Genomic DNA, 14,048 nt, shown 5'->3' with positions numbered 1-14,048 from the left:
CAACATTACCGATGGCAGGGCCAGTTTGATAGAATTAAAAGGTCAAACTAATTCTTTTTTTTTCCAGCAGTTGTCGCGGTCGTTTCACAGCTGTCGTCTTCCATAAGAAAATAAAACACTTCCATTCATCAATAGTTGACAGGAAACTACCTCTCAGCAGAGGCTTGTCTCTCCCGCTCCAGCTCTCTCTCCTGTTCCTTTTTCAGCTCCAGAGCTCGCCGGGCCTCAGCCATCTTGCGAGTCCTCTCCTGCTCCTCGTCAGCTCTTCTCTTAGCCTGCAGTTCCTGCTGACGCTTCTCCTCCTCCTCCTGGGACACAACAAGGGTCACAAACGTTTAGAAGAAAAAATAAAAAAAAAACCACAAGCACCTTCAAGAGGCACCCAGTTCTACTAGAAAACAAAATGTCTGCCCCCGGGGCTGGTGTAGCGGGAACGCTGCAGTTTGGACATTCATGGGTCAAGAGTGGGTATGGATTCCACCGCTCCTATGGGTGGTATTCTCTCTCCCTCTCAAATATCTGCCTATTAAAAAAAATAAATGATCGTAATAATTATGAAAGTTCAACAAAACAAGGACTGTCTTACAGACTGTTGAATCTTCCTCCTCCTGGCGTCCTCCTCCATCTTCCTCCTCAGTTCCAGCTCCTCCTGGCGTTTGCTGGCCACCTTCTTCTTGGCCTTCTCCTCTGCCATGCGTTCCACTCGCAGCTGGGGAACAGGGGGGGAAAATAGTTTAGCACTTTACACACAGTAGAACAGGATCGTGTTCATTAGGGCACGCCGTAGCAAAACAGTTTGCACGGGGAAAACGAAAAAGGGTTTCCTATTGGACAAGTTCAGATAGTATCTCCCCTTTTCGCTCCGTTTCAAGGAGGTTTGTGCCCAAATGAACACGACCCTTTACGGTAGCTTCACCTCTGCATCAGATGTTGTCCGTCCCTCTTTCATTTCAGTAAAGCCGTGTTTCTCGTCAACATCTCACCTTGTCGTGTTTCTCGTCAATCTGGAGCATCTTCTGCTCAATCTTCTTCTTCTTCTCCTCCTCCCTCTGTTCTTCCTTCACCCGGGCCTCGACCACCCTCCGCAGCCGTTCATCCCTCTTCCTCTTCATCTCCTCCTGTTTTCTCCGCTTCTCTTCCTCCATCTTCTTCTTCCTCTCCTCTTCTTGCTCCTGCTTCTTCTTCAGGGCCTCCAGTTTCAGACGTTCTCTTTCCTAGAACAGAAATACACTCTCTGAGATCAAAAAAAGGTATCCGCTTTCCCTGGTTACATGGCATGACGTTCTCTCTTTACATTCTAGTGGCAACTCATTTTGAGACTGAGTGAAAATCAGGTGTTAGTAGTATGTTACATTTGAGGCGAAATGGAAAGGGAGCCCATGAAGAGGGAGTACGATTAACATGAGACTAAAGGCATCAAGGGTGATTTCTGAAATAAAAAAAACGCATCTCAAGGGCACCTACACACAGATTCGCAGCATAAAAATAAAATACGACGTCAAGTCCTTGCATTTAAATTTTGGTTTGGCGAGGGGCGAACGTATGTTCTTGCAAAGAGCCGGCAATGCCCTTGTGTGTAGATGACCTTAAACATGTTACGACATACATCGGATCAAACACGGTCTGATCAAACCCCAGCCTTTGTGCCCCTTGGAAACCCAACGTTAACTCACATGGCGTGGCAGGGCAGGGAGGAGGACAAACGGAGTGTACGAACCAAACAACGTTAATTCAGATGGTGTGGCAGGGAGGACAAGTGGCCCGTTAGAGCACACACAACTAGTGGAGTAAGAGGAAACCAAACACCCCCCCCACCATATTACTATAATACATACCACTACACCACTGCTTGGCTGTAGAGGGGACAGGGAGAGAGAGAGCCAATTAACCAGGCTGGTTAACATTGTGATTGTTTTTTTTAAAACTTCCTAAATGTTTTTTGGCTCAAAATGATCACAAAACAGGTATGATGTGATCACGACAACATGTGGGATTGGGGATAGGCCTATTTTCTTGATATGAATGGAGGATAATGTCATGAAGGCAGGAATTATTCAGGAAATTAGTAGTGATCTGTAGACTAACCTTGAAGTCTGCTCTGCCTGGCGTGGTGTGTTTGATGAAGGACTTCATGACCGTGTTGCGACCCAGAGAGCTGGGGGTCATCATCAGCATCTGGTTCTTCTGGACCGTGTGGAGGAATGACCTCATGTTGGGCCTCACCTGCAGTATACAACTAACATTAGGGTCTATTCACGGGAAGCAAACTTTACAATGCTTCAGAAAATACACTTAACAGCGCTTCAGAACGTAAAACCTACAATGAAAAAAATAAAAAAATAATAACTTTACAGTGATAAGGCCCACACTTAATATATTCACGGTTTTGGAAGAACTGTTCTGTGCCAGACAATACAATACATTTTCACCACAGCTACTTGTTTTGAAGACAAGCGTGATATGAAGAGACCGTCTGATGTCTTTGGTTCTTACACTCTGGCTCTTAACGGGGGGGGAGGGCTTCTTCCTGGGGCTCTGGAAATCATCTGCGGCCCCTCTGCGCTTGGCACTGAGACGAGGACCCAGACTCTTACCACTGCCACCTAGGGAACACAAGCCTGTTAATGCCCCTCTCTCTCTGAAGCATAGCTGTAACCTACTGACGTTACAAGCATGATTCAGAAGACAGGGAGAGATTTTTATGTATGTATGTGGTATGACGCAGCTTCGGTATGCGGTATGATTCAGCTTCGGTATGACGCAGCTTCGGTATGTGTGCCAGTCTTGGCCTGGCTGATGAGTGTGTGTGGTAATGATGGTCTGTACCTGATCCGGAGTCTGGTGTGCCAGTCTTGGCCTGGCTGATGAGTGTGTGTGAGAGAGTGTGGTAATGATGGTCTGTACCTGATCCGGAGTCTGGTGTGCCAGTCTTGGCCTTGCTGATGATCGAGGCTGATGGTGGCATGGTGGGAGTGGTCTGAGCCATGGAGCGGGTGAATCGACGAACCTCCTCAACACTGAGAGCCCCTGGGTGGTTCTGGACCATGTTATCCTGCTCAAATTAACATAAAGATGAGTTTAGACAATCATTTCACTATGATCCATCAATATATTTACATAAGGAACATACAGAATAATAAAGCTTGACATCAAGTATTAGTCAGGGTTGGGGTCAATTCCATTTCAATTCAGGACGTAAATGAGGAACATCCTGAATTGGAATTGACCCCAAACCTGATATGAATGTATATTTTAGATAAATGTATCATCCAGGTACAATGCAGATGTTTCCTACCCCAGGAGAAGTCTCAGGAGCTGGGCTGTCAGTCTCAGTCTCAGCAGGCTCCTCTGACAATACCCTGCCATACACAACAACGTTTCAGATGCATAATAACCTAGGGTGTATTCATTAGGTCGCACACTGTTGCAAAACGTTTCACAATAGATTTTTTTGTTGTTGTTGTTGGCAACGAAAACAAGTGTTCTATTGAACAAATCCAGGTAGGTTCCCCCTTGGTTTGGTTCCGTTTGGTTCCTAGTGAATACACCCTTGGTGTAGGCTTGGGCGGTATCCAGATTGTCATACCTTGTGCCATACTGGGATATTCGGTAATACCGGCACTGAACTCAAGGGGCGCTATTTTAATCCGAAGGTTAGCAATCCTTACAAGAACATGTAATATCCCGTAGAGAACACTAACTAACTGCTAATGAGCGCATTGCGAACATTTTATAGTCTCTGACCTAAAGTATTTGCAGAACAAACTCAAAGTTATATAAGTAACTCAAATGCAAAACAGTTTTGCTGCACACACAAAACAAATATTAGACAGCAAGGCTCTTGACCCAGGATCGCTGTTACTAAGCGAAACTTGATTTTGGAAGAAGCTAACAACAGCTAGATAGCTAATTAGCAAACCCATGCGCACAACTGCAGAGCATTTGTCACATTTTAGACAGTTAACTTAACGGTTATCTGATATCTAGCTGGCAAACATTTAGTTGTGAATTCCAAACTGTAACTAGATAACCTGGCTGCACAACTACCGGTAAGCTTCATAATGAAAAATAAATGAGACAGGTGAAATGAAGAACGCAATCTTTTTTTAATCTCCTAACATATTGCACACGTTGACTGAAGGTATTTACTTAAAAAGTAGCTACAAATACTCACATTTATTTAAAAAAAATAACTTCAAAGAAAGTTTCAACGGTATTGAAAAACCATCCCATGGCTATTTCGAAATACCCCGGTATACTGAATACCGCCCAAGCCTACATGATTCGCATACCAATTACAACAGACGTGTTTATACATTCAGAACAAGACAACGTTTGATTAAAAAGGTAGGCCTAATAATGCCATCGCTCACCCATCCGTCTGCACCTCGACCTCATGTCCATCAGTTTCCATGCACACGTCTTCTACAGCAGACAGACAGACAGACACAAGGCAACACTATCAGTCAATAGCACAGTATATATCGTTAACATTGTCAGGGCGTGATATGGAGAAATAAATTGCACCAAAAAAAAAAAAGGCATGCTCAACTCTTACTAAGTTATGTAGCATAGCAGTAAATGAGTAATCGGACTAATATGAAATAATTCTTGGCTAAACGCCAAACCATATTGCTCACATCCACAGGAGGCTGCTGAGGGGAGGACGGCTCATAATAATTCCTGGAATGGAGTCAATGGAATGGAGTCAAACATCAAAAGACGTGGTTTCCATGTGGTGGATACCACTCCATTGACTCCACTCCATTGACTCCATTCCATTGACTCCATTCCAGGAATTATTATGAGCCGTCCTCCCCTCCGCAGCCGCCACTGCTCACATCACGTAAACTCCATTCAAGGAGTAACGGCAAAATGCCAGGTCACATCCCATCACTCACCAGGCCCGCTGACGTTACTGCTGCAGGTGGAGCTACCCATACGAGCCTTCTTCTTCAGGAAGGATCTCCTGGAGGCTCTGCGGACAGACTCCTGGGTCATGCTGTGTCTCAGCCCTGCCAGGGAGCGCCGCACGGTCAGGGAGTGTCTCACGGAGCTCCGCCTGGGGCCCGGGGGCGTGGTGCCGGCAGCGATGGCTATCTTGGTGGCGGTGCGGCCTGGAGAGTGCTCTGGGTTGGGGTTCATCTGAAGCTCCGCAGAACGCCGCTCTGAGGCTGAGATCTTGACTATGGCTTTAGCTATGTGACTCTGGGTGAGAGGAGGAGGAGGGGGTGTGAGACAGGGGGGCTGGGAGGTGTCTGAGCTGGACTCCCCCCTCTTCCTCTCAGCCTCCTCTGGCTGCATCCTCTCCTCCTGGATTTGTTCGGCTGAAGCCTCATGCTGCGTCTCCTCTGGCTCCTGCTCCAGCTGAAAGGAGGAGGCCTGAGAAGCTCCTTTGCGGGTGCTGAATACGGGTGGTACCGCCTCAGGCTGGGTAGTCTGTTTGGCTCTGCGGGTACGAGGGGGCTTGACTATCTCTTCCACTGTGACCGGAGATCCTCCAACATCCTCTGCTATCAGGTTCAGGGAGGTGGACACAGAGGAGCGACGCAGGTTGCTGCGCTTTCCCTTTGAGAAGCTGCAGGGTTGACAAAGATAGCATTATAGTAGACGTTAGAGAGGAGATAGCATTATAGTAGACGTTAGAGAGGAGATAGCATTAGAGTAGACGTTAGAGAGGAGATAGCATTATAGTAGACGTTAGAGAGGAGATAGCATTATAGTAGACGTTAGAGAGGAGATAGCATTATAGTAGACGTCAGAAAGGAGATAGCATTATAGTAGACGTCAGAGAGGAGATAGCATTATAGTAGACGTCAGAGAGGAGATAGCATTATAGTAGACGTCAGAGAGGAGATAGCATTATAGTAGACGTCAGAGAGGAGATAGCATTATAGTAGACGTCAGAGAGGAGATAGCATTATAGTAGACGTCAGAGAGGAGATAGCATTATAGTAGACGTCAGAGAGGAGATAGCATTATAGTAGACGTCAGAGAGGAGATAGCATTATAGTAGACGTCAGAGAGGAGATAGCATTATAGTAGACGTCAGAGAGGAGATAGCATTATAGTAGACGTTAGAAAGGAGATAGCATTATAGTAGACGTTAGAGGAGATCAGACACCTTGACTAGACCGGTCACGCTGCGTGCACGAGCGGTGCAAAATAAATGTACACAAGCATGTTATTGAATCATTTCATCCACATTGCTTGCGGGCGTAAAAAAGTGTCTGTGTCGCCAAACGCTAAAATAGAACTTGGTTCTATTTGAAACGCTTGACGCGCTGCAAGTCCCGTATCTCCCATTTCCTCATTGGTTTTCACGAAGATACAAACCCACGGTAGTGCATGAAAGACAGGAGCGGTTGTACTAATATGTCTCATGGCAAATTAACAGAATAACCTACCGTCTCTTGATGCGATTTTCATTTTGACCCACGGACAGACGCTTCCTACGGTTGCTCTTCTTCTGTGATGGAGTCTTTGGCATCAGTTCTGGCTCCGCACTGAAGTCACTGAGATAGGAAGGAAAAGTATTGTGAATATGAATGGCTCTGGGGAGAGAGAAAATAAACCTGAATATACAAAACATTAAGAACACCTGCTCTTTCCATGACAGACTGACCAGGTGAATCCAGGTGAAAGCTATGATCCCTTATTGATGTCACTTGTTAAATCCACTTCAATCAGTGTAGATGAAGGGGAGGAGACAGGTTTAAGAATTATTTTTTAAAGCCTTGAATTGTGTGTGTGTGCGCCATTCAGAGGGTGAATGGGCAAGACAAAATATTTAAGTGCCTTTGAACGGGGTATGGTAGTAGGTGCCAGGCGCACCGGTTTGTGTCAAGAACTGCAACGCTGCTGGGTTTTTCCACACTCAACAGTTTCCAGCCAACTTGACACAACTGTGGAAAGCATTGGAGTCAACCATTGGCCAGCATCCCTGTGGAACGCTTTCGACACCTTGTAGAGTCCCATGCCGCGACGAATTGAGGTTGTTCTGAGGGCAAAAGGGGGGGGGGGGTGAAACTCAATATTTGGAAGGTGTTCCTAATGTTTGGTATCCTCAGAGGATATACGGCTCTGAAGAGAAAGGTCAACTGTTGCAGGATGAATCCTTCCTTCTGGCCGTCATTACTTTACAGAATTACAAATTACAGTAGCTACAGATTGTTACACTAGACAATGTGATTTGATTACTGGGAGTTACAAGTTAGGTACTGTTCGGCGTAGGGCTGTCCCCGACAAGGCGCTGCATCGCAGTGCTAGAGGAGGCACTACAGACCAGTGTTCGATCCCGGGCTGTGACGCAGACAGCCGCGACCGGGAGACCCATGAGGTGGCGGCGCACAATCGTCGTCCGGGTTAGGGGAGGGTTTGGCCGGCTGGGATGTCCTTGCCCTGTCGCACTCTAGCGACTCCTTGTGGCAGCCGGGCGCATGCACGCTGACACGGTCGCCAGCCGTACAGGGTTTCCTCCGACACATTGGGGCGGCTGGCATCCGGGTTAAGCGAGCATGTGTGTCAAGGTTGCAGCAACGGGACAAGACTAACCAATTGGATATCACGAAATAGGGGAGAAAAATATAACAAATATATACCAAAAAATGCTTGGCGAGCCCAATTTTTTTTCACGTATACTTTTCCATATATACAGTATAGACACACCCCTAGGTCATCAAATTAACTGTTCGCACCGAGCTTGTCTGATGCTTTAAGCGCACTGTTTGATAAAATAATTAAGACACACAAATGACTAGGAGTCTGACCGCAATTTATTTGATTGTACCGGGCCTGTGACTAGCACCTGTTGTCTCCCTCCTCCCTGCTGTAGTGACCACCACAGAACAGTGACTGTGACTAGCACCTGTTGTCTCCCTCCTCCCTGCTGCAGTGACCACCACAGAACAGTGACTGTGACTAGCACCTGTTGTCTCTCTCCTCCCTGCTGCAGTGACCACCACAGAACAGTGACTGTGACTAGCACCTGTTGTCTCCCTCCTCCCTGCTGCAGTGACCACCACAGAACAGTGACTGTGACTAGCACCTGTTGTCTCTCTCCTCCCTGCTGTAGTGACCACCACAGAACAGTGACTGTGACTAGCACCTGTTGTCTCCCTCCTCCCTGCTGGAGCGACCACCACAGAACATCAACAGTGTTCATCGCGCTGTCCGTGTCGCTGAAGCTGCAACATATCTACAGCCATTTCTGACTAAAAAGTTCTGTTACCGAAATCCTTTATTTGTTTAGGAAAAACATTCCCTACGCCCTCAACCCTCGCTCTCTTTAGGTGACATGTAAGCATCGCATGCACCTGACCAAAAGGGCCTGACCTTTAGCATATCATAAATCACATCAATAAATTGGTTATAACGAACTCCAACACCATAACACGTGACAGCAAAAAGGCTGCGGAGGATGTGACAAACTCGAAACGGGGGAATGCTTACTGGTTGCTCAGGAGGTAAAGGGGAAAGTCAGTTGTGTGGAAGAAATTTGACTGGTTGTGGAGAAGTCTATTAAGAACAGCATTTTCTAAATTCAAAAACGCGCCCGCTGCAACTGGACAGCCATTTAAGAAGACACGGGTTTGGCCAGATCGATTTTTTTTTATCGGAAAGTTAAGGTTGGTAAAAACGTATCTGTGCTACACAAACACTGCCTAACCTGTAACTCCCGGTAATGGATACCAAAATTATTTGGTTAAATGTGGTCCTCTGTAGCTCAATTGGTAGAGCGCAGCGCTTGTAAAGCCAGGGTAGTGGGTTCGATCCCCGGGACCACCCATATGTAAAAATGTATGCGCACATGACTGTAAGTCGCTTTGGATAAAAGCGTCTGCTAAAAGGCATATTATATTATCTGGTGTAGCAATCTGAAGCTAAAATTACAGATGAAACTTTCAGGTGATTCAGAGAACAAATAACTTCACGTGTCACTAACCACGTTTCCATCCAACCTTTAGGGAGCAAAGTGTGTTGGATAAAAAAATTTTTTTGCAATGACAGGCCTGATGGAAACAGCTAATTTGTGGGTAAACTTTGCAAACATCGACAAAACAAAATAATATTTTGTCCATAATAATCTCATGAAGGCTATACCTGCAAGGCGTTGGCTAGAGCGCACGTGCCATGACCAGAGGGCACGTTAGCTATATAACAACATTTTTAGTGACAAGACCATCAGTAGAGTTGAAAATAAGACTGAAACCAATTAAAAAACATATTTTTTATTCGGTAAATGGGAATTTAAACCGCAAAAGTAAATTTTTATGTGCACTACCTCGCCACACATATCCTTTTATCCGCAACAAGTCAATTTGATGGGATCTGGTGGGAAAAGTTGCACATTGTTTTTAATGCACATTTCAGAATATTTGGATAAATCTGTCGCCAATTGGATGGAAAGCAAGTTTATGACAATGGTATATTTTTCCTGTACACTTCAGTCCTCCCACCTTGAGAACATGCGGTTGGCTTCCTGCTGGATCTCCTCGAGCCACACCATGTGGACATTCTCTATTTCGTTGGCGAACTCCTGAATCCTCCCATTGAACATCTGCATCAGGGCATGCGTGGAGGACAGTACAGAGGTCATGGTTGCGACCTGGGGAAAATAAGAGGAAAGAATCAAGAGTTTTCAAACGTTTGATAGGATGGTGAAACCTCCCACAAAACTCTTGAACGCTCTAACTAAATTGGCAAGCAGTTACATTTTAACTTTAACTAGGAAGGCCAAAAAACTTCATCAAAACGTTAACATTTTGTACAAGTCGAGACATCTGACACAGGGACACATGCAGGGGGGAAAAAACGAAGTGACACGACAACCATTCCAGAAAATAACTCAAACATTACCTACAAAACAAAAACATAACATTTAACAAAATGTTCATTGACACTTTGCTTGCAGTAACAAAATGGCTAACTAGTTAGCTAACTAGCTACCATTTTTGAATTTTCGAGCTAACCCGCGCATTTCCGCAAACTCAAGTGGACTCGACTATGGTCGTGGATCTTAACTAGCTACATTAGCTAACTACTTAACGTAACTAGTCTCCAGGACAACTTAGTTAGCAGCTAGTCAAATATATATCCTGCAAAGTAAATCAGATAATGTTGAAGAAACAAGATAGCCAGTGTTGTCTTAGCAAACTAGCGAGTTGTTGTTGAGATTTTAAAAGTCACCGTGAAAGATGGCTAGCTAACGTTAGCTAGCTAACGATAGGCAAATAAAACGTACATACCATAAAACTCCTCCGGTTTCGAGAAGAAAAAAAAAATATTTTTCGCTTCAATAGCAGTTCACTCTATATTGCAGGTGAATTCAAAAATCTTCATAAAAGCATTAAATAGTCAAATCCGCCATTATCTTTCTCTGCACAACCACAACAAAGTAACGTTAGTCCCGACTTTACTTCAACACCCGCTGAAAACCGTTTAAATCGTTCGAAACCGTCTAAGCAAATCGGGGAATGGTTTGTAATGACGTGTCAAAATATGCTCCACCCACTAACCAATCAAATTTTAAGAGGCAGTGTCGGGGGCGGTACACCCGATTCTATTCATGATTCAAACCGTCCAATCGTAGGAGAGGATTTCTTTGTCCCATGATAGCGCTATTAAGCGTTAACGTCATAAATAAGGTTAACACAGGTTTAGGATATTTTATACATTTTGTTCTAAGATGTAATAGCAGTCAGTTAACATGACCTTTATGAATTATGAAGCCTTTATGTGCTTTATATGTTTTTATTTTATTTTTTATTACATCATTTCTTAAAAATTCACAAAAAGTGACGTTAGCTGATTAAGATTATCTCATGGAACAAAACGTATACCTCCTAAGCCTGTGTTGACCACGTACCTTCATCGTTTATCCAGAAACCCTACAAAAACGCCATTCATTTTCTCCATAGTGTTTTAATACGGACGACAACTTTAGTACGCCATCACTAGCACATTAGAGGCTGCTGCTGCTGCCTATTGAAATCACTGGCCACTTTAAGAAATGGAACACCAGTCACTTTAATAATGTTTCCATATCTTGCACTACTCATCTCATATGTATATACTGCATTCTATTCTATAATATTCTACTGTATCTTAGTCCATGCCGCTCTGTCATTGCTTGTCCATATATGTATATATTCTTAAATTCCATTCCTTACTAGTTTTGTGTGTATTGGTATATGTTGTGAAACTGTTAGATAGTACTGCACTGTCGGAGCTAGAAGCACAAGCATTTCGCTACACCCGCAATAACATCTGCTAAACACGTGTATGTGACAAAAATCAAATTTGCTTGGCCCTCGATGATGTCATGTAGGTTGATTTGTTTGATGTCATGTAGGTTGATACATAGCTATGTTTTCATGTATAAAGCCCTTTTACAAAAAGTCCCACTGTACATAACATCATTACTAAACTTCAGACATACGAGTTACCGCACCCTGTCTCAAGGATGGCTAACTCCGGAAATTCCTTTGGTCTTAGTTAGGTAAATCAGTTTTTAGTTTTTTTTTTTCTTATCTGTGGAACAATCTTCAAAATGTTCTTAAATTCGATGTTCTGGTGCCTCTAGGCCAATTCAGAAAGCTGATTGAGGATTACGTTTTTTTCTTTCTTTCTGCTTGCATTTTGTATTTTTATCTTGATGTGTGTATTTTCTGTATTTTCTGTAATTCAGGGCACGTCTGTAAAAGACACCTTGGTCTCAGTATGAATCCCTGATAAAATAAAGGTTAAATAAATAGACGTTGTCCAACGAACCATGGAGGAGTTAGTGCCTACAAAAAGACGCCATTACTATTTATCTCTATTGGCGTCTTTTTGTAGGCACTAACCCCGCCTTAAAGCACATAAAGACTTTATAATTCATAAAGGTCATGTTAACGGACTTATATTATCTCATAGAACTAAACGTATAAGATCTCATAAGCCTGTGTTAACCTCAGACCTTATTTTCGGCGTTTATCCCAAAACCCAATATTTTTCTGTGGAATTGTAATTGTTGGACATAAAATACTGTAAATAAAACCACCAGTAAATCAGCTCCAAGTGATTTTAATTTAAGAAATCTGTTCCCAAGTATTCCCACGCATAATAGAGAGACACGATGTGATCGTATACAAATGTAAACAAGGTTTGAAATGATTATGTTTTAGTTAAACATTATATCTGTTTGGATTCTTGCGGTCAATTTGTAGTCTAAAAAATTATTTGTAATTATGTTCCGGCCCCCGACCATCTGCTCAAGACAAAATCGGCCTGCGGCTGAATCTAGTTGATGATCCCTGCTCTTTAGTAAACTGTAGGCTATATATAACAATCTTTGTCTCTTTGATGTTATTCATATAGCAGCAAATCTAATATTATTCATATAGTGTCATGAAGTCTAAGCATGTTTAGGGAGTAAGACTCGGGAAAATGTTTTCTTTATGTTTATCACAGTTGAAGAAAACAAACTCTCCTTTTACAAGCCCATGCAACAAAAATTGAGGAAATGCAGCTTTGGTTTTTGTTTGAGGTCCGCTAAGATAAAGACCCAAAGCCTAGGTGGGTTGAAATATTTGGTATGGATGGTCAAACAAATTACAATCACAAGTTCTTCTTTCATTTTCCAATGAGTGCTGCAAGACGTTTTGATGAAAAAGAGCACTCACGAAAAGTAAATATTGTCATAACAAATGTATATTTTATTGCAGCTTAAGTATACTAGTATAAAAAGGCATTTGATCCATCTCTACACACATACAGTACATTTACATTTACGTCATTTACCAGACGCTCTTATCCAGAGCGACTTACAGTTAGTGAATGCATACATGTTATTTTAATTTTTTATTTTTTCATACTGGCCCCCCGTGGGAAACAAACCCACATCCCTGCCGGCCAAACCCTCCCCTACCTTGGACGACGCTGGACCAATTGTGCGCCGCCCCATGGGTCTCCCGGTCGCGGCCGGCTGCGACAGAGCCTGGACTCGAACCAGGATCTCTAGTGGCACAGCTAGCACTGCGATGCAGTGCCTTAGACCACTGCGCCACTCGGGAGATGTGAATGACAAATCAAGTAAGTCACACTAAATACATGGTTTAAGCACAATAGATGAAATCCTTGTTATACATAGAAAATCATTTCCAGTGCATGAATAAACCAGGAATAAACACCCTATTCCATATATTGTGTATTACATTTGACCAGAGCCCGATGGGCTATGGGCCCTGCGATAGACTAGCGTCCTTTCCAGGGGGCGGAGCTGTACGTCAAGCTGCCTCAAGCTACAGAAACAGGAGACAGGCTCCTGCCTTATGGGCCATTCCGGCTCAGACGACGCTACTTCCTTTATAAAGGGAATAGGGTACCATTTGGGACTGACTTCATGACATATAGATTCAGTGCCTTCAGGAAAGTATTCACAACCCTTAACCTTTTCCACATGTTGTGTTACAGCCTGAATTTTAAATGGAATAAATTGAGATTTTGTGTCACTGATCTACACACAATACCCCATAATGTCAAAGTGGAATTATGTTACCAGGGAGGTTTTCCAATGGTTCGCAATGAAGGGTATTGGCAGATGGGTAAGAAAGAAAGAAAAGCAGACATTGATTATCCCTTTGAGCATGGTGAAGTTATTAATTACACTTTGGATAGTGTATCAATACACCCAGTCACTACAAAAAATACAGGCGTCCTTCCTAACTCAGTTGCCAGAGAGGAAGGAAACCGCTCAGGGATTTCACCATGAAGCCAATGGTGACTTTAAAACTGTTACAGTTTTAGAAGAAAACATTGATAGAAGAAAAAGGAGGATGGATCAACAACATTGTAGTTATTCCACAATACTAACTTAATTGACAGAGTGAAAAGAAGGAAACCTGTACAGAATAAACAATTTCCCAAAAATGCATCCTGTTTGCAACAAGGCAATAAAGCAATACTGCAAAAAATGTGGCAAAGAAATTATGTTTAGGGCAAATTCAACACATCACTGAGTACCACTCTTCATATTTTCAAGCATAGTGGTGGCTGCATCATGTTAT

General features: G+C 43.5%; 1 protein-coding gene across 1 annotated transcript; it reads right to left on the bottom strand.

Annotated features, from left to right (window-relative positions):
- Positions 1 to 146: 146 nt before the first annotated feature.
- Positions 147 to 10,266, bottom strand: LOC311115647 (inner centromere protein-like; the record flags this gene model as incomplete). Its single annotated transcript, XM_084190807.1, has 13 exons — positions 10,248 to 10,266; positions 9,459 to 9,607; positions 6,408 to 6,515; positions 4,902 to 5,578; positions 4,374 to 4,425; positions 3,296 to 3,359; positions 2,905 to 3,052; positions 2,494 to 2,603; positions 2,086 to 2,223; positions 1,836 to 1,853; positions 984 to 1,214; positions 587 to 709; positions 147 to 308 (listed from the first exon to the last, which is right to left on the bottom strand). Exons 1-13 carry the CDS (start codon positions 10,248 to 10,250, stop codon positions 147 to 149), a joined length of 1,983 nt encoding a protein of 660 aa, XP_084046933.1. The 5' UTR covers positions 10,251 to 10,266.
- Positions 10,267 to 14,048: the final 3,782 nt, after the last annotated feature.

Source organism: Coregonus lavaretus (genome assembly GCF_964263955.1).
Source record: "Coregonus lavaretus genome assembly, contig: HAP1_SCAFFOLD_9610, whole genome shotgun sequence".
Classification (NCBI taxonomy): domain Eukaryota; kingdom Metazoa; phylum Chordata; class Actinopteri; order Salmoniformes; family Salmonidae; genus Coregonus; species Coregonus lavaretus.
The sequence above is the reverse complement of the archived record's forward strand: the minus strand, read 5'-3'. Positions and strand labels throughout refer to the sequence as shown.